Below are 21,626 nucleotides of genomic sequence, written 5' to 3' on the forward strand. Positions count from 1 at the left end.
AGTTGCCCTCAATTTATTCTAGTTTATTCCCTAATTCATAATGGAAATGTCTAAATAACTGGGTATGGTGACTGCTATGTTCCATTCTCTCCCCCCAAAAAAATAAAGGAAGGGAAGAAGGGAAGGAGAGAGGGGGGAAAAGAAGAATGAATGAATGAATGAATGACCCCAAAACTTCTTTCTTAATTTCTTTATTACCTGAACCTTTTTATTCTTTTGAAGGTAGATGAAATATCCTTTGGTTTAAAAGTCAACGTGATATACTGGCTAGAAGGTAGAATATCGTTTAAGAATTAGTGATGAAAGAGGCCTCTAGTTTTTAAGGTAACATTGTTTTTTAACATAGAATATTTTGATGTCAGGTACTACTTGGATAGTACACAACATTCAAAAGTGTGTCATTAATAGCCATCTTTGGACAACTCACTGTTACTTGAAACTTTTTCCCTTCAAAGGATGTCACTCATTTCAGATTGGCATAAGGACTAGTGTGAAAAGAACACAAATGCCAATGTGAGACCCTGTTTTTATTTTTAAGGTAGCATCCAAAGAGACTTTTCTTCTTCCTCCTTGGTAATCTGTAATCCCCCTATAATTATCAATACTTTCTTATTCTTATTTCAAGTACCCACTGTTCCCTCACCAACTGGTTTTGGCCTTACTGTTTTTTGTATTTTGTTTTCCAGGATTCCTGCAGTTTATCTGAGAGAATTGATGGGAGACATTCTAAATACAGAGTTCACCAAGAGTCTCTTCAGCAGCGCCGAGAAGATACCAAGTACAGAGTCAAAAACTTCAAAGTAATGTCCTTTGTATCCATTTTCAGTCTTTGAGCGTTACCCATATCACTGTAACTTGCTAGGCTGCCCCTGTAGGGTTCATGTACTTGTAAAAGAAAAGATACCAATCTTCAGTTTTGTGGGAGTAGAGAATGAAAATCCAAAGATTTTACATATAACTTTTCACATGGGAACACTCTTTAATTTTATGCCATTATTGCTTAATCTGTTAATTTGTCTCCTGGCATTGATGTTGCTCAGGAAATTGTGTGGCAGGAGACCCCTGGTCTCTAGGTTGGCCAGAGACTTGGCATAGGTGGTTGCCTTCCTCTTTACATAAATCCAGCCACTGTCAGTGCTGAAGTCTCCAGAAGGTTGAGTAACACGTCGTACTTTGTAATCTACAGTCCTGGCATTTATAGTCTTTTTTAACCTGAGGATATGAACTCCATTCATCTACTTCAGTGTACGGTTCACTAGTGTGGAATCAACACAGGAGACTGAGAACACCTGACCATACTGACAAAAAGCCTGCCCTTCCCTGTAGTCTCCCCAAGATCCATGTGGGGTGCGGGTGATTTTAAACCCATTTGACCCTGAACAGATATTAGCTCCGAGCTGGGTTTCCCAACCTTGGCATTAACATTTGGGCCAGATAAGTCTCAGTTATGGAGCCTGTCCTGTGCGCTATAGGACATCTAGCAGCATCCCTAGATTCTCCTCACCAGACACCAGAAGCATCTTCCGTCACAAGTTACGGCATCATAACGTGTCTCCAGACACTGCCCAGCATCCCCGAGTTTGTCCCCCATTCAGAACACTGACTTGGAAAGAATCCATCTCTATTCGAACGTATACTCCCAAGTCCATTTAGAAAAAAAAAAGCAAAGGTTCTTATGTCTTTTTTATATTCACACAGACCTCAGTACATATGAATATTCATTATACTGTATGTATTCACTGAATACAGTCAAATGTAATTATTTCTAAGAAACTTCTTCCCTCCTCTGAATGTAAATGGATAGAATGCTCAGTGGATATAAAGACAGTGTTCATTTCCATAAGCCCTTCCATAGCATGCTTAAAATGAGCTCTCCACTTGCCCAGCCCAAATCAAAACAACACAGTTATACGACATCACTGATGCTCTCGTTGTGAAAAGGGCATCCTGTGACTTTGTGCCCTTTTCCCTTTGTCTTTTGTCATTTGGTCTTATTGACTCTAGTAGTGACCGTGCTGACTCTTGTAGCATATCCAGCACCCCCAGCAGATCCCATGTACTCAAGCATTTCTCCCTCACTTGCAGGGGCTGCTTCTAACCTTCAACAGAAGCACAGGAGTTAGGCAGCAGTAGCTAATAATAACAACTTTCATTGTTGAGCCAACCACATAGATTGCTCTTTTTGTAGGTGTCACAGGCTTTATGTAAGCATTATCTCATTTAATCCTCAGAGCAACCCTGTCAGATTGGCACCATTAGTTTTCCACTTCTATCATTGAAGGTTATAGAGCAATTAAATGGTTGAACCAGGGTTAAAACCTAAATCTGCCTGGCTTCAGTGATCTATGTCCTTGACGCTAAGCTCTCATACTGTATATTTGGACCTCAATACCTTCATTTTTCTAGAAATCCCCCAATGTAGGACTATGTTTTTAATATGTGAAAGTCAGTTGTCTCCAAAAATACATAAACAATACATGCCTCTATTTCAACAGAGGTCTAGATGCAAATGAAACATCTAAAGCATTATTTCCCTCTACAGTTAGATTTGGTATCAGGTGAATCAGTGCTGTCTAGTGACACCCAAATTGCTTTAAATCATTGTAATTTCCATAACAGCATATGGCAAAGCTATGAATGTGTAACATGTTCAGCAAGTAATCATGTTGGAGTTCTCTTTAAAATTACATTTGCAGCTGAAGAGGAAATCAGGCTTGGTTTGTAAGTGAGGCCACCACTTAGCAAAATGAGAAATAAGTTGAAAATTTTGCAAATAGGTAGTACAAGTATAAGAAAAGGCCGCAAAGCACGTTTTGTGATGACACCGTCCCACATTCGCATTACTTTTAAACATTTTAAAACATTGATCCTTTTCAGCAACGAATATGTAGACTATCACCATTTGTAACAGATGTCTGGCCTGAAATAAAGCACTCATCTAACTCAACACTCATGAGAATATCATATTTTTGTAGTCATTGGAGCAGAAAATGTGGGAGCACATTTTGGCCAGTTATGGATACCAACAGTGATTTGCTTATATGCTTTTTGTGGAAATAATTCACTGAAAAAGTTTCAAAAGAAGCATGAGCTCAGATGGGCAGTCAGACAGTGGTTAATCGTTTCTTGGCTTTGTGGATAATCAAGAGTTAACCTCTGGTTAATTATTGACATCCTAAAGAATAATGCCTCAAGTAAGAGGCACGGGTACTCTATCGAGAGAGAAGGTGTCCTGGTTTTATTTAACATTATTTCTGCAGCTATTAACTTCCCATGTATTTTGCTAGGAGAGTTCAAAGAAAAGGCACATTGCAGCAACTTGAATTTGTCGGTTCTACTGACAACTGCAGTTCTGGGAAATCACTTACTGTAGGATTCAGTTTAATTCTACAAACATACTGTGCAGCTACCACACTGCAAAGCCCTATACTACCTATTAGAGGTGAGAATGCAGCATGTAAAAAGATGCAGAAGGCATGGCCTTCACAGAGGGAGTAGTTGCCTATCTGTCTTAATCCTAGTAGATAATTCTTGCACGATTGTGTTAGAACAGGAATCAGCAGACTACCTCCAGTGGGGCAAATCTTGCCTGCCAGCTGCTTTTGCAAATAAAATTTAATTGAAATACAGCCTCAGTCATTTATTCGCAAATTGTCTGTGGCTGCTTTCACACTCAGCAGCAGAGTTGAGAAGGTGCAACAGAGACTAAATGGCTCAAAAGGCCTTATATTTGCTATCTGACGCTCTAAAGAAAGTTTGCCAACCCCTGGTCTGAAGAAAGGGGAAATGGCCATCTAGTCTTTGTTCCTTTACACATATATACAATATTTTCTCTTCTTTATTTACCAAATAAGTACTTCCCAGACTCTTTGGAGACTTATAATACTTATCTATGCATTCAACAAATCTGTATTGAGCATCAGTTATGTGCCAGAAACTTACTAGGTGCATCGACTCACGTCAGTGAACCAACAGAGGAAGCTCCCTGCCTCTTTGGAGCTTCCATTCTAATTGTAGGATATTTATGTTTGCTATGTATAACTATAACATTCAACAAACATTTGGATCTCTATATACAAGCACTCTGCTAGGGGCTAGAGACAATGCCATGATAAGAAAAGTCATTACCAACCCTCAGGAATTCAAAGCCTTCACACAAACTGTAGTGCAAAAGAGAAAAGGAAAACTACTGTAATGGAAGCCTCAATACATTGCAGCCGCTGTTCAGAGAAAAGAAAGATGCTCCAAAGGCTTTTGAAAAGAGGTTTGTAATGTCAAGGCACAGGGAAGTGTGCACATTTGTTTGGAAGAGGATCACTATTAGCATTACAGTTGTAGAGCCCTGACTGCATTACTATGTGCTCTCAGATATCTGTTGGAATAACAGAACCATATTGGTAACTGGCTTCTTAAAACTGGCTGTTGTCAGAAGGCGGTGAGACATCAGCACAAGCCCCTGCTGACGGAGAGAAGGGTTAGCAGGAAGGACAGAAGCCAGGTTCTCTTCCAGCCTCGGCTACAGGGATCTGCTCTTTACTTCCATGGTGACCAGACAGGTGAGAGAGGTGAGGGGGATTAAGGGATGGCCTTGACACGATGAGCACCAGCTGATGTATGGACGTGTGAATCGTGGTATTGTACACCTAAAACTAACCCTACATCATGTGTTAAGTAACCAGAATTTAAATAACTGAAAAGAAAAAAAAAATGATCCGATTTCTACAAACCTTTCGAGATTCTCAACAGGACCAACATCCACAGCTTCTAAGAGCATGACATAGCATGGTATGAAGCTGACCAGGTTAAGTGGACAAAGCCTGATCTAAAAGTTTACGTTTGGAATTCAAAACTGAATCTGACACATTTTCTCTCCATGTGTAGACAACAGAAGCATTTCATGGCCTCTCTTCCATCTGGTTGGGTTTCTGCAGGACATGCAGGCTTCCTTGCTGCCCCAGCTGTTTCGAATAGAACAGGATGTTCAAAAGTCAACATAGCATTCCTAATCTGAATTCACAGAGGAACATGGTTTTGTCCAAGAAATCCCCATTTGCTGCCCGCCCTTTTTGCTCCTCACTCAGGCTAAATATGTAGTTTTAATTAGCAGTGGATTTTATAGTAAAATCACAGAAGGCATGTTTTGTTCCCTTCCTTCCTCCTCTTGAAAGGAAAAATCATGATTTTTAATTTCTCGCTGAAGACTTTAGTACATAACATCTTTTAAAAGAAGCAGATGTTCTGCAGGATGAGGTAGGTGAGGAAGTGCTGACAGTCGCTTTCAGCACAGTTTACCAAGGCAGAGTTAGCCAGAGCCCTTTGTCCTGTGTGCTCAGCGTAAGCATGCGTATGGTATGAGTATGTGCTTTTCTCCTGGAAGCTGTTTCTCCCTTCTTGAATCTCTCCATGATTTGTTTACACTTTGCTCGTAGCAATTAATGGCTGTTAGCGTTCGTCTCTTAGGTCAGCTATTTCTGTACGAATCTTAAATCTTCTACAACAGTAGCTGCTAAAACATGCTGTGCATAACTCCTGGTGCAATTCAAGATTATAGGTGATTTTTATTTAATAACTATTAAAATATATCACTAGTGTATTATTATTCAGGTAATTTGATAGATGTTGCTTAAAAATAATGGTACTAGCCAAGGGAGAATTTGAGGAGCTTTAACCCCATAAAAATCCAGGTATCTCATTTATAATCACCTCTCTCCATGGCTTGATAAGAAATAATATATAAACCAAAAAAAAAAAAAAAAGGAAATAATATATAAACTGCTATGCAAATATAGCTCCAGGTCTCCCCCATTCTCAACCAGTCTCCCATCCTTTAAGCCTCTCCTATATAGAGACTTAGAGTACAAGGCTAATCTTTAAATTAACATAAAATAGTAAGTATAACTGTAGGAGATTACTGAAATTTGGGAAATGCATTTGAGGACACTATCTGCTTCATCTTTAACTCCAGTATACAATGTGTATACTGTTATACATGTTAAATTGGTGGTTAATTTTTTTCCCCTAGCTTCAGCCTTTCTGGAATTCTAACAAAAATTTAAATGCTGTTTTTCCATCATGTTTAGATGACTCATCTGAAACTCTGTAGGCAATCACATCATGCTGAAATTTGAAGAGATTTTTATTTGAAGTGATCAATAATAACTTGCCAGCCATAATATTAACTAGTTGATCCCATCTAGCTCTTTAAAATCTAAGCAAAAGATTCCCAAATGAATTGGGGTTTTTCTCTGTTATAAAATTCGAAAATAGCAGTGTGTCAAAGGTGCTTCTACAGGAATCATCATGATACTTAGATATGCACGTTAATTTTTTTAACCTACCTGAGCCCTACTCCACCAAACCTAGTTCTCTATGATAAGCACCATACTTTTACCCTTCCCAATAATTTACTCAACAAGAGCATTAGGAAAGATTGTGGAGAAATTCACCTATAAAGATTACTTTTAATCATCTTGAATTCAGAATTCTAGATACTAAAACATAAGGAATACTAATTAAATGTCTTCATAGTTTTAATTAAAAATGTCATAACATACTTGTCCAAACACTCAGTTTCCTTTACAACAGTCACTGTAAGAGAAAAATCACTGATTCCAGTGAGGCACCCTTATTAAAACATCTTTGATCTCTCCCTTTGTTTCATAAGTGGGCGGCACATATTCTGGAATATCGTTATTTATGGCAAATTTTTATTCACTGTGAGTAGATTATTTCTGAAAATGGGTTAAAATCATGTGGATCCAAATATGAAGTACATAAAATAAGTACCATCTTTTTCATTAGTGAGTCATTAGGAATATTAAATTATATGCAAGAAAATATCAATTCAATAAAGATAAGTTAATCAGACGGCCTGATCTGGCACAGTAGTTACATGCGTCTCTTCATCTGTGAACGAGTGTGGCTTTAGGTTTAAAGCAATGTTACATAAACTTGGATATCCCGTGGCAAAGATAGTTTGCATAGTTGGAGTACTGGTTGTTCAGTGGTTCTGTTCAGACGGATTAGAATCATAAAACGTTGGTTCCCAGAGGACTTAGACATGATCTGCTCCGGTTCCCTCATATTTTAACATGAAGAAACTGTGAGAGTATGAGAGTGGCAGTCTCTTATTTCCCAGCTTCAACCATAGCAAACTTTAATTTCTGTACTTTGGCCAAGGAATGAGCCTACACGACCATTTTTGAGTTCCTTAATGCAAATGGCACTGTGCTAAATTCTGGAATATTTGGTTGGGGTAGACGAAGGATAGAGACAATGAAAGCCGTACTCTCATTGAGGTTAAAATTAAAAGCTAGAGTTGCAGCCATGCAGGTTGAGATATGGAAGGCAAGGTTTAAGTAAACTTTCTGCCCAACCTTCCATAGAAGAATAAAATTTACTGAAGAAAAGGTTAAGCTTCTTGGACCACTGATGGAGAATTGGGAATTAAGAGTAGGGAAGACATGCAGGTACAGTACATTGTTAGGCAAGAGAGAAATTCAGGAAAATATTGCTGCCACAGATTCAGAAACACAAAAGTGTTTTTTTTTCCCCTTCTCTCCAGGGGAAGGGTTGGATAAATTAAAATTTAAAAAAAATTAAATGTATCATCTGTCTTATAAACTTTGAACTTACAGTATTCCTGGGAGAAAAATACTTGGTGGGCGTCATTAAATATTAATCATTAGAGATCAGTTTAGCAAAGAGATTTAGTCAGGTTGGAACTGCTTTTAAGAAACCAATTACAATGTGGGTTATGAAAGAGAAGTGGAAGAAACCCAGGGAAAATATTAGAAAATGCAAGTCCCTTCACCCAGTGGAATTTTTGCAGGGAATTCTGGCTAACTAGCTTGTTGAGACTTAAGACAGCAATAAAAATAGGTCCTTGTGCTAAGGATATAAGAATTGGTAAAAAGCGAAAACTAGGATTCCTGAAACTACAAAGAATCTTCCTTTTAAACCAGTATTTCCATTTAAATGTTTTAGTATTTGATTGAAAGATAACAAAGAATTAGAAAGAAACATTCATCTTAGGTTGCCTTGTAAAATTTAGTTGTATAAAATTCCACAAATTAAATATCAATATAAAATTGGAGAATATGGAATGTTGTTTTTTATTTTTTCATATTCTGGTATGTTGATTGTTCAATGGGATTATGAAGTATTTTCCTTTGGAGGTGTTCTCTTAGAGTTCATTTCATTAGTTATATTTGAAGGTAATATGAGGGACTCTGACAGTCTTTTAAAGACCTATAAAATGTTGCAACTTAAAGATGTGTTAGAGTTAACCTTCCTCATTTCCTATATTTGAAAAAAAAGGAATGTGAGAGGTTGAAAAAGTCAGCAGCTTTGAAGGAAAGGGGTATTAGTGATAAATTGTAGTTACCTATTAACAGGGTGTCAAATATATGAAGTAAAAGTTGGTAGAGTTATAAGGAAAAAAATAGATCCATAATTATAGTAGCTAAGATTTCAGCATCCCTCTCAGTAATGGATAAAACAGTATTCAAAAAATCAGTAAAGATATTGAAAACTTGAGCAACACTGTGAGGCAACTAGATTTAACTAACACCGTATAGTCCACCTAACAATAGCTAATTACATGTAATTTTCAAGTGCACATCTAGCATTCTCCAAAATCGACTATATTTTGGGCAATAAAACAATTCTCAATAAATTTAAGATGATTGGAATTATGTGAAGTATGGTCATCTAACCACAATGGAATGAAGCTAGAAATCAATAACAGAAAGCTATCTGGAAAATTCCTAGATGGAAAATAAACAACATATTTCTAAATAACCATTGGGGGATCCAAAGGAAAATTAGAAAATATTTTAACTATATAAAAGTAAAAGTACAATTTATCAAGATTTGTGGGACTCAGTTAAAATAGTGCTTGGAGAGAAAATTATAACATTAAATGTGTATATTACAAAAGAAGAAAAGTCTCAAATCAATAATCCATGTTTCCATTTTATAAAAGTAGGAAACAAATAACAAACCTAAATTAAGTAAAAGGAAGGGAATAATAAGCAGACATCAATGAAATAGAAAGCAGAAAAATGAAGGAAGGGCATGAAAATGAAAGAGCAATAAACTTTAAAAAACCTCTACCCAGATCGATTAGGAAAAAGAAGAGATACAAGTGCTAATATTAAGACTGAAAGAGGGATGTGACGAAAACCCCCACCGGCACCAAGAGAGTATTTAGGTAATATTATGAATATTAGCATACTGACAATAAATTGGACAACTTCGATTAAATGGATATTAAAAACACCCTTAAAATGTGTCACCTCCTAATTCTACTTCTAGAAATCTATGTTAAGAAATTTAAAATGTGGACCAAACCTTATTCACCAAGATGTTTATCAAATTACAGTAGGAAAAAAAAAACTGGAATCAGCCTTACATTTCCAACAATGGGATGTTAGTCAGACTATGGTGTAACTAAACTGATGGTAAGGACAATGGTGGAGGAAATTCCCATATCTAATGTTACATGAAAAACTAGGAAACAAAATTGTCAACAAATGGGGACCTCAATATAAAAAGATATTTATAAAGAACCAGAAAACATACCCTTAAAATTAGGCTAATAGGCTATTTTTAAATTTATTGTATTATTTTCTTCTCAATTTCTTCTGTATTTTCCAAATTTGCTAAGGATGAAATATGTCAGTGCCATATTTTAATTGTCATATGCCAATAAGCTGGTTTATTTATAATTGAAAATATAAATTATTCTTTTTTTGTACATAGAAAAAATATAACTCACACTTTGATGCCTGTTGATTTTGTTTTAGAAATTTAAAACCGTGGCTTTGGGGAAGAATGGATATGATTTGAATGTCTTTGGGTGCTTTATCCTTCATCTGATAGGCTCATTTTGAAGTTGTCTTTGACTGTGTTTCATCCTGTTCTCTGTCTTTTTCAGCCCAGGTGTCAATGGGCAGAAAGTACATGTTTGCTTCCCTTATTTTTCTTTTGCTTATTGGCCCATAATGATCAAAGCCTCAGTTAGTGGGAAGCCATTTATTATGCTTTTCTCTTTCATGCTTCATTTCATGTGGCAGCCATAATTAAATGGAGATTTCTAGCACTGGTTGAGAACATAACTCTCCTTTTCATTTGTGCACCCTCCAGCTCCTCCCAAGCCTCAAGTATTTCATATCTGCACTGTGTTAACGCTAGCTCTGTTGTCCCGTGTCCTTCAGATACACTGGGGGCAAGATGTATGTCCTTTTCTTTCCAGAGATCCTATAGTGAATGGCTTCTAGTTTCTTATGAAATCCACATAATTAGTAAAAGCCATAAGTCACTTGGTTAAAAACCTCATGGCCTTAATGTGAAATAGACCTAAACTGCCTTTCGGTACATGATGGCTAATTATCTCGAACGATCTAAGGATTATGTCCATGCTTTTAGCTCAGAATAAATGAGCCTTTTACAATTCTATATAAAATCGTTCATTTGGGCCTTTCTTCTGTATTTGCGTACATACATATGTAGTAAAGTGTTAATTTGGTACTCAATACAGAGAATGACAACTAATTCATCAAATAGTCCTGTGGCATGAGGCTCTGTTCTGTGGGGCCGTGCTTTGAGGGATCTAGAGGAATCTAGACCTCCTAGACTCTGGCAGCATACGTGATTCCTTCTTCTCCCTTGATTCCACAGTTATCCTCAATTACAGTTTTTTCACTGGTTTTCCCACTTCAATACCAGTCTGTTCTCCACATAGACACTAGACTATCTTTGAGAAATATACATCTAAATTTCCTTTGAACCTTTGATTGCCTTCTGATGGCACTTAAGAAAAAGAAATACCGGATCCAGATCCCACCTCTGGATCTCATTGGATTCACAGCGCGCCCCCCCCCCCCCATTCATTGTGCAGAATCATGGGCCTTTCTGCAAGTCTTCAGACACACGAAACTTTATCACCTCTGCGCTTCACGCAAGTCTGGAACATCAGTCCCTGACCACCGTCTCCTGCTCTGCCTTACCTCCCACTTCCTCATCCTCCACACATAAGTATTTGCCTGGTCAGTTTATACTCAGCATTTCAAATATTGCTTTAAATATCACCTCCCAGAGGGGCCTATTCTGGACCTCTAATCTAAATGTAATGATTTCCTATTTTTCTTATAGTACTCATCATAATTCTTCATTACAGTTTATTTTGTGTAGTTTATTTGGTGCCATTCTCTTCTGCAAGCCTAAAAGTTTCATAACTGTATATAAACCCCAGTATTTTGTTTGTTCTTTTACCAGCATGTACTAAGTACCCAATAAATTATTGTTTCATGAATGAATGAGTGGGAAGAAAAGAAAAAAAAGCGTCGTGTAAGTGGTTAGAACTTATTCGAGAGAAAAAGAATTGCAATTTCACTATTATAGAAAAATACATGAAAGCATCTGTTTTTAATCTAATAAATTACTCAAAGTTAAAATTAATTCCCATTTTCAGCTAAGAATTGGGGACAAGGACACATTCATATAATCCGTGAGGAAAGGACCTTATTCTGTATTCACGTTTTATCTATTAAATATTTGTTGAATGAGTAAGAGGATTAATATAATCATTATGGAATGCAGTGTAGCTAAGTGTATTTAAAAACATCAAATTGTTCTTATTGACCCAATATTTCCACCTAAGAATTTGTCATAAGGAATAGTCCTAAATATAGAAAAGGTTATATATTTAAAGATATTTCACAGTGTTATTTATAGGAGTAAAACACTGGAAACCACCTAAATTCCGAATAAAGTAATCGCTGAGGAAAGTATAGTTTATCCGCTCAATAGTAAATGAGTAACACATAAGCTAAAGGTTAGGATAATATAGTGACTTCAAAAGTGTTTAGAGTATTAATGTAAATAAATGAAGAACACAGTTTTAGAATAACATTTATAAATCCTATCCACAGGAAAAAAAAAGACTGGAAAGAAATATGTCATGCTGTTACAGCCATGGGTGACTTCCTTCTGTCTCTTTTTTAATTTTTTCATATTTTCTTTAACATGCACGTATTTTTTACAATTAAATTGTTGTATAACATAGCTTGTATATTGAGGTTCAGTTTCATTTTCAGTACATTTAAATGAATCCCAGTCCTTACATTTTGTAATCATTGAACTGAAGCACTATGTTCTTTGTTTCAGGATGACGGAATCCTTGCTGAAAGTTCCCATGCTCATAGGTTAGACCACTCACCGTCTTGGCCTGATCACAGTCACTTCCTGTCTAGTCTGCGATTTTCACACTTGAACTGTAAGTAATGAAGTCCCGTACTAGTTTTTAAATTGGATTTAAGGAAATGCAACTCATGGAAAGATTAAAATGTAAGGCAAGTAAATGATAGTAATATTTAAGTTAGGAGTTTGAAGAAATTGTTATTATGAATCATACATGTAACATGTCTCCCCCCCCGATACATTTATATTACCCAGCTTACTAAAAAGTGTACAGAATCCCTTCTTTTTAGACCTTACACTTCTCAGAAAACTTAAATGAATCACCAAAGGTAATAATTTTACTTAAGCACATTTTTGTATGGAGTTTGCTGGAAACTGTGCAAGAGTGGGCAAAGGAAGTTAGATGATATTATTATAAAATTTAAGTCGTCAAAAAATAGAAGAAAATCTTTTCATAGAACTATTGAGAAATATATAATCTTATGCAAAGAATAAGGATACTTATTCAGTTACTGGCTAGACTTCATTCTGTGAATATCCTTTAAATGTGGATAAAATGTTATCAATGTCCACAAGGTGTGAATCTGTTGACCCAGGATACAATCCCCACCATTTACCCCTCTCCTTTCTTAATATACTTATTCAAGTCTCAGGTTGTATCTCGTGTCCTTAAAGAAGCCTTTGGAACCTACAAGTTTAAGTATGTTGTCTAAGTTCCCATAACATATTAAAATTTGTCTTTAAAACCCCTCTGATTTTTTTTTTTTTTTCATCTGAGTGACTCTTTGTTTAGTGATCCATCTCTTCATCAAAGTGTGAATTCCATGGTAGGAGCCATGTCTGTTTTGTTCACCACTGTTTCCTCAGGACCCTACGTAGTACTTGGAACATAGTAAATGCTCAATTAATATTAGATGAATGAGTATATGACTCTTCTTTAAGTCCACTTTTATCCAAACCATTGGATCTCAAATGTTATTTCATAGATTCTTTAAATAATCATTTAGCTTCTCAATTCACCATGGGCATAGCATTTGTATATCAAATCTGACAACTCTGTCATTTAAAAAATGCAGGTTGCTATAAAATACAATACCAAAATAAGCCACAAAGAAGTAGGTCAGATCCAGAAGTGATAACTCTCATTTTTGATGATTTATATTCATGGATTCATTGAATAAATATTTATCAGTTTCTGATAAATGGTTTGGTTTTTATTATATCATGATTATTTTATTCCAGAGGCTGAGCACCTTCTCTTTCCTGTCCTAACCATTTTACCAAGTGATTTTATATATCTGCATAAAATCCCTGCTCTTCTAATCTGGCAGCTGCCTTTCAGTATGGATTGTATCTCCAGGAGCCTGGGTGGCTCAGTCAGTTAAGTGTCTGACTTCGGCTCAGGTCATGATCTAAGAGTTCGTGGTTTCCACGCCTGCATCAGGCTCTGTGCTGACAGCTCAGAGCCTAGAGCCTGCTTCACATTCTGTGCCTCCTTCTTTCCCCAACCCCCAGGGAGGGGGCCCCTCCCCCACTCATACTCTGTCTCTCTCTGTCTCTCTGTTTCTGTCTCTCTCTCTCAAAAATAAATAATAAACATTAAAAAAAAGTTTAATTAAAAAATACGGATTATATCCTAAGTTGATAATGGGACCTCAAAATTTGATATACACATAGTCCAAATTTTTTTGTGTTTCATATAAAGAAATGGAAAATTTGTCTCAGTTCTGTTTCACGTTTGTAAACATGGAGGAGTAGAGTAGGGACAAAGCACCATTGAACATCATAGTGTCCCACCCATTAAGACATTTAGGAGCCTGGAGATTAAATCGGCACCGTGATATTAGCACAGAGGTCATGATTCTACTGCAATTTAATTTTGCCATGATGACTTTAAGCCTCCATAGAAAGGCACCTAGAAAGTAGCGGTTGGGAGACATTGGGGGAAAACATCAAGATTTTTAGATTTTATTTAATATTATGACAGACAGTGGAAGAAACTATATCCAGCTTTTTACTCAGCACCATTTCTAGACCAGCAGTGGTCATTTCTCTAGGATATGTTTCTCACAGGAAGCCATAGGTTTCTATATAAATATACTGGCTGAAAAGGAAATAAATGAGGATAGGAAAAAATATAATTGGATACATAACTTGGTTATAAAAATACATTTTATAGTCTATATTGTAAAATCTGACTGAAAATTTTAGCTTAAAAAGTAAACCTCTTCATTAACTTATTGTTAACTTGTTTAATTTATTAATTCATAGTTTTGTGCTTTGCTAGTCCTCTTTTTGACAAGTCTGTTTTATGATTTTCCTCTATTCTACCTCCATGCTTTCAAGAATACTTTTGCATTTTAATCATAGGTACCTTATTGTTAATAACTTTCAGTGATTGAATTGAATTTATATCTAGAATTCATAGTTCTTCGTATTTACTTTTTTGATGAACCTTGAAATTTCTATGTGTTTTTCATAATGTGGTATTTTAGAAGTGGATCAGGATTACCCGGAATGCTCCATTTTTGTAGCACAGTTTCAGCTTAGTTACAGAAATTGTTCTGTATTTTTTCTTTAACCTTTTAAACCTCCAAAATTAAAGAGGAGAGATATCAAGACCAACAAAGAGAAATAGAGCTTACAATAAATTGATCATACAGAGAACAGAATGTGTCTTTTAAAATAGCATTAATGCCCTCAGAGATAGAAAATATTTCATCCATTAAAAAGAAGAGCAAGATGCTATGAAAAAGGAACACAATATAAGAGGTCTCAGAAATTTAAAATACGGGGGCATCTGGGTTGCTCAGTTTGTTGAAAGTCTAAGTCAGTTTCAGCTAGATCATGATGCCAGGGTTGTGGGGTCGAACCCCATGTTGGGCTTTGCACTGGACATGGAGCCTGCTTGAGATTCTCTCTGTCTCCCACTGCCCCCTCTCCCTTGCGCGCACCTTCTCTCTCTAAAATAACATTTTTTTATTTTAATTAAAAAATTTTAAATATGAAAAACTAGAAAGGTGGGAAACAAAACTGAGGAAACTGCAAAGAAGATAGAAGAAAAAGAATGGGACAGTAGGAGAGAAAAGATATTTGGAAATCCATTCAGGAAGAGTAGTATTGATCAGAGTCGTGAGAGAACAGGGGCTGGAGTGGGCAGCTTAGAAGGGCCCCCCCCAGCTGTCATCCTAAAGATTTTTCTTCACCCTCTTCCTATGCTGGTGCCAAGTTTCTCGGAACACATGCCTTCCTCTGTTTGTCTCAATCCTTTCTTTTGTGGTTAGCACATCACAGAAAGAAAAGAGAGGTAAAGGATTACACTCTTTGTACTTCGGAAAATAGATTTCTTCTATTCACACTTGACTTTGGCTAGCTATAAAATTCTAGGTTGAAAGTGACTTTCCTTCTGAAGTCATTGCAGTATTCTCTTCCAAAATCTAATGTTGCTGTTGAAAAACCTCGTTTTGATCCCACTCCTCAGAAGTGATCTTCTTTGCTGTCACTACCACCCAACCCCCAGCCCTGGGACCTTTTAGGATGTTCTCTTTAACCCCAGTGAGTTTTGTGATGATTTGCCTTCCTGAAGGTCTTATATTATCTGCTTTTCTAGCTTTCCAATGGGTGGGCCTTTTTAATCTGGACACTCATGTTCAGTTCTCTCAGACTAATAGAAGAAAAGAAAGAGTCCATCAGGAAAATCTTCAGGAAATAAAGTGTTAGGTTATTTGATTCAGTTGAGTCCTTAAAAGAAAAACTACTGAAAGACATATGGCAGATCTCATTGAGCAATTAGAAATATTTAAAGATAGTCACAGAAGAAGAGCAAATTAAAAAAAAAAACAAACATGGGTCAGTTAATAACTCCAGCGGGGAAAAATGGGCAAGAAAAGAAACATTGTCATAGTATACTTATTATGTTTGTGTGAGCCATATTTATGTAGTCATAATATTGTCAGTACTACTGACACAACTAGAAATTCATATGTAACTAAGGGGATGGGGTAAGGGGAAGTGGATAGGTGTGAATAAGTCTAAAAATGATAAATCAGAATACAGCAGTATAAGCTGCTTTTTTTCTTAAAAAATTGAAGTCAATACAGAAAATAAAGCTAAAAAGAGTTGATTGTGGTTGACTCTGGCGTGCAGGATTGTGGGATTAGGAGGGAGGAGGTAAGAGGCTGCTGTCTTTCTGTGTGGCCCTTTGGTCTTGTTTGATAGGTATATGTACGCTTCGGCTAAACATGCATCTTGTAAAAATAAAATGCTACCGAGAACCCCCCAGCTTTTATGTCTGACTAGCAAGTATTCGATTTTCTTGTTAACTTCTAAATGGAACATGAAAGCTGGGGGTTGGAGTTGAGAGCAGTTTAGACCTGTATAGAGATGTAAGGAGTAAATAACTGTAGGTGCTGAGGCAGACATGAGTTTATGAGCCCACAGAACAGGCCCCTTCTTACTCAAGTTGGGATTTGTACTCAGTGAGGCCCTTTTGTCTATGATGTAGATGCTAAGGCGTTCATTCTGCTGACTTAGGTGCCCTGTCAAACTGTGACCAAACTAAAGCGTAGAATCACTGACCATGGAAAAAACAAAGGAAATGGGAAAATACTGCATAATTTGTGGTCTCTGAAATGGTCCAGCATTAATGAAAGTTTGTTTTAAGTAGTAATTTATGTCAGCTTTGTGTAGTTCAGGTCAATTCAAGAAAAGGTAGATTCCTTCTGCCAGGAAGAAGGGAAGAAATGTATAAATTGTAAGTTTATATTACCATTGGAAATAGGAACACAGAAATCCATTATTTAGAGCCATGATTACTACCAAATTTATCCTGGCTGGCTAGAAGTGATGGCCGTGATTCAGGACACTCTTTTAGAAGGCTTGGATTCCATTACCTTCAGCCTCCAGGACAGTGGGGGCTTAGAAAGAGAGACTTAATAATGCCAGCTTTTGAAACTGTCATTTTTACTTTTTATAAGTAGTGACTGACCACTAGTCTCCATGTATAGCTTCTTTTAGGCTAAAGGAACACAACTCCCAAGACAGGGCCCTCACTCTTGGGGCCAGGACCAGACTGGATTTGAGGGAGGGCTCTAGTAATCTGATGATTTCTCAAAGTCTCGAGTCCTTTGAGATTAAAATGCCTAATGTTTGTGGAGTTGGTAATAAGTTTTAAAAATAAATGCAGATTTCTGATTTTCTGGAATTCTAAAACCATTGCAAATAATGTTTATTAAAATAAACACCCCAAAAGAAAGGACTATGATTTTTCATAGTGGGGGGGGGGATGTTGTCTGTGGATATTATAGGATTTAGATGTGAATCTTACATAGTAATTTAACTTGATATTCTTGATAAAGCAAATCAATGAAAGTTGCTAAAAGGAACTATCTTTCGCTTTCTTGCCTCAATTTGCAATGCTATGAAAAGTTACTATTCTCATTTTGCATTCTGAGGTGCCTTTAGTGGGAATTTAAGTCCCTCCCATGAAAAATAATTTATCCACAGCAAGAACAGCACACTCTTTCCGCTTCTATGTTGTACTTCAGGATCCACTGGCTAACTGTGAGCTGCCTCGGATGTAGTCTGTCCTCAGACTTGCAGAATAAAATACCAAAGATTTATGGGATTAACGGTGTGGGGTTACTGAGGTGCCTGGGTGGCTCAGTCTGTTAAGCTACCGACTTGAACTCAGGTCATGATCTCACAGTTTGTAAACTGGAGCCTCATGTCACGTCGAGCTCTGTGCTGACAGTGTGGAGCCTGCCTGGCCTTCTCCCTCTCCCTCTCTCTGCCCCTCCCCTGCTTGAACGCTCTCTCTCAAAATAAATAAACATTTTAAAAAATGTGGGGGTACTGATAAAGGTTAAAAAAGTTTCTTGTCCACTAAAAGATTTATTTTATTTTGTTTTATTTCATGGAAGCACAACAGTTCTTCTGTCTCTTCATTTTTTTATGTTCATTTTATGTGATAGTGATTTTTGTATGCGAGACGATCTTTTCCCTGACTAGTAAGGTGTCAGATATCTTTAAACAGCTGAGTTCTGATTATTACATATGCAGGGTGCTTTCTAGAAAGCAGCCAGAAAATCACCAATTGACTATCTCTTAAAAATCCCATAAGTCTATTCACTTCTTCAAACCATATTTACTAAGACGTTAGTAGGAGGCTCTGTTTGGCTTGGGGGGTATACAGTAGTGAACACGACAGAAAAGATCGCCTCATCTCATAGAAGAAACAGGTGGTAAGCAAGTAAACAATTTAAATAGGTGATTGGAGCTGTGAAGGTAAAATGAGAGGAAAGCACCTGAAATGGGACTACTTTAGATTAGTGATTAGAAGGAGGTTACAGCTGAGCTGGAACCTGAGCGGCAAGAACCAGCTAAGTCAAAATTGGGTGGGAAGAGCTTTCCTAAAAGAAGGAGCAATAAAAACAAAGGCCACAGAGAAGAAAGGGGGTATGGTCTCCCAGTGGGCTGGAGCGCCGAGTAAGGGCATCTGGCGGAGAGAGAAAGGAAAGGTGAAGTTCCAGTGGAGCCTTTCCGCCACACTCCCATGTTTGGGTTTCATTGTAAGTTTCCTGGGAGGCCACTGGAGAATGGGGGTGATGGCTTATGTGGGAGAGTGACGTAATCTGATTGACCTTTTGGAAAGATAATTCTGGTTGTGGTGTGGAGAAGGGGATACAGTGAAAACAGGAAGAGAGAAATGGTGGCTCTGGCTGAGGTGATAATAACGGAGATGGTGTGAAGCCAAACGATTAGGGTGAATTTGGGGGGTAGAATCTTCAGAATTTACTCCTAAGTTGGATGGTGGAAGCAGACAGGATAGAGGAAGGAGGGAACTGAAATTTGAGAAACCAGGTCTGGAGGAGAGTTGTATATCGCTTTCTAAGACAGAGTAAAGAAGGAATGGGCATGTATCAGAGATTAGAAATCATGCAGGCAGATTTCATAGGTAGTTGGACATGCCTGTCTGGAGCTCAGGAGGTAGGTAAGTAGGTAGTAAAAAAACAGTAAACCTGGATTCCAGATCTAGTCTCAGTTTGTGTAACAAAGAAGATTCTGTAAAAAGAAGGCCCTTAACATTTCTCCCACCAAAACTCTGTGTGTGCTTTGTATGCTTATATATTGACCAAACACACATCTTCCTCTCAGATACTCTTCAGATTCCTCCCAAATTAAGTCACATGAATAAACGATTTCCAAAATACAGTGAACTTATTACATTTATTCCTACACTGAAGGTCTGTTAGTCCATGTAAAGTTTAGAAAAAACAAGATCAGATTCAATGATCACATATAATTTTGTCAGCTAAGGATTTTATTCATTTAGGTTTATTTTTGTCTTTCCTCTTACCTCACCAGCATTTACCAAAAGAACAGTTGCTCCAGATCCACCTTCAATCAAGGAAGATGCCACCAGTTTACCAATGGATGGGACAAGTCCACAGTCTAAAAAGGAGGACTATGAAAGCAAAAATAGCAAAATGTAACTTATTGCTCTACATGAGTGTTTCACAAACAACAACATATCTGTCCTTGTTGCGGTCTGGCCTGGATTATCTAGCAGCCTATCTACAGCTTCTGCTCTTGAACATTGCCAAACACTGACTAAAATAACACTATACTTGGTCTTTGGGAATAATAGAAGTTAAACTAATCCAATTAATATCAGCTTGTGCATAGCATACAACTAACTTATTGGCAACTTACACCAGAGAGAAAGAGAGATACTTTTCACTTTGCATTCTCCTTTTTCAGGTGTGGTCATCCACAGTTTTTGAACCAAAATTTGGATATATAATTGGGATTTTTAAAAAAATTACTGGCCAAACAGGAGGGAAATGAGTTCCCCTCAAGGCAGAAGTTGCCAGCACTTTAGATTCAGGGAGTGTTTATATACCATTGATTTTTTTTTAATGCTTTCTCCCTAGTAAATTATCATGTGTTATAACATGTCATGGAAATACGCATATATAATACCAGACGGTCCACTTTATAAACGCTCAGGATTGTTACATCCATCATCTCAGCACTCTGTTAGTACATGCGGTATCTTAAAATTTTATTTCCAATCATCCATTTTTAATAGCAATAAAGAATTTACAAGTGACACCTGAATTGTAGAACACTGTAAAGAATTCATAGCACAATTTATTTATTTATCTTTTTTGTGGCCGAATATCTCACTGCAGTCACTTCGTCATATTGTGGACCGTCATTGGTTTTACTCTCACAAGACTCAAAGTTCCCAAACTCCTGTGTCATGAGGTTTCCTCCACGAGAGTTCTCTCATCATTTGGTTCTATCTCCTTCAGCGTCTCAGCTTTCCTCGACGTCAAAGCATTTTTAAGAACTTATGCTCTTTTCATTGCTAATCCACCAGTGGAGAAAGATTTCTAAAAATGCCAACGAAAGGTAAAACATCCAGGAGCTGAAAATCCCACTGGGTCATGATGGAAAGTTCTTCACAGGGACAAGGGCAATAAAGCAATACCTTCGTAATTACATTTTGTGTTCTTTAAAGTATACTTGCTTGTTCTCATATTTTATGAAGATGCTTCTATTTCCACCGCCACATGTCTTACAACCTGACTATATTCAAATGTCCAGAACATTTAAATGGCACCACTTGTCTATGAACTTGATTGAAAAGGCTACTACAGAGAACAGAGATCTTTGTCTCAAAAATTTACATAATACAATCTACATAATCTCTGAGAGGATAACCATGCATTTTACCACTTATTCATTACAAAAATCTTTTATTGAGTTCCTACTATGGGGCAGTCATTGTGCTAAGAGGGAAAAAAGAGACACAGAAACAGCTATGCATGACCCAAAGTTTGTTTGGCATTAGGAATTACATGAAAACGGAGTGATGTGTTCAGGCTAGCTTGAGAAATTCTGCATTAGACAACATTGAACAGGTTTGGTTTGGTTTTGTCTAACCTCAGGACTTCAAGCTGTTAATGTGCTAATGAGCAGTATGAGGTTTAGTGGGAGTAGCCCTCTTAGAAGAGCGGCTCACTATCCTGGTGGTTCTCAGAACCTATGTTACACTATAGTAATATTGGGGGTATTGAGAAATTATGTCAGTATTTTCATCGATGTGTTGACCAACACTATAATATTTTATCATCTTGGATCTAAGTGACTAGGGAGAAATTAAGGCACAATAATAACACATTTTATTTAAATCCTATGGATAAAAGTCAGTTAAATAGCTTTCCCCTCAATGTGTCACTAAGAACTCCATGCACTCCATTCTTTTTAGTGGGAATTGATTTAAACCACTATTAGTACATCTGTGGCCATTAAAAAAATTACATCAGGCCAGTTAGACCTGAAAGTTGAAGGTAACACAGGTTATTTACCTGGCAAATCCTTGAAAACGTATTAGTTGATGATTTTATAACAGA

The 21,626-nt window shown here is 37.0% G+C and overlaps 1 protein-coding gene across 6 annotated transcripts in view; it reads left to right on the forward strand.

Moving 5' to 3' along the window:
• Positions 1 to 20,714, forward strand: part of CEP128 (centrosomal protein 128) — a 369,193-nt gene extending 348,479 nt beyond the window's left edge. For 5 of the 6 annotated variants that reach the window (XM_029951892.1, XM_029951894.1, XM_029951893.1 and 2 more), the window contains 3 exons: positions 687 to 800; positions 12,172 to 12,280; positions 19,570 to 20,714. In XM_029951892.1, the coding sequence (XP_029807752.1) occupies positions 687 to 800; positions 12,172 to 12,280; positions 19,570 to 19,697 (351 nt within the window). In that variant the 3' untranslated portion in view covers positions 19,698 to 20,714. Of the gene's footprint in view, positions 1 to 686; positions 813 to 2,631; positions 2,935 to 12,171; positions 12,281 to 19,569 lie in introns of those variants that run through there. The other variant, XM_029951896.1, reaches the window with a different exon arrangement.
• Positions 20,715 to 21,626: the final 912 nt, after the last annotated feature.

The sequence above is a fragment of the Suricata suricatta genome, chromosome 9 (genome assembly GCF_006229205.1).
Source record: "Suricata suricatta isolate VVHF042 chromosome 9, meerkat_22Aug2017_6uvM2_HiC, whole genome shotgun sequence".
NCBI lineage: Eukaryota > Metazoa > Chordata > Mammalia > Carnivora > Herpestidae > Suricata > Suricata suricatta.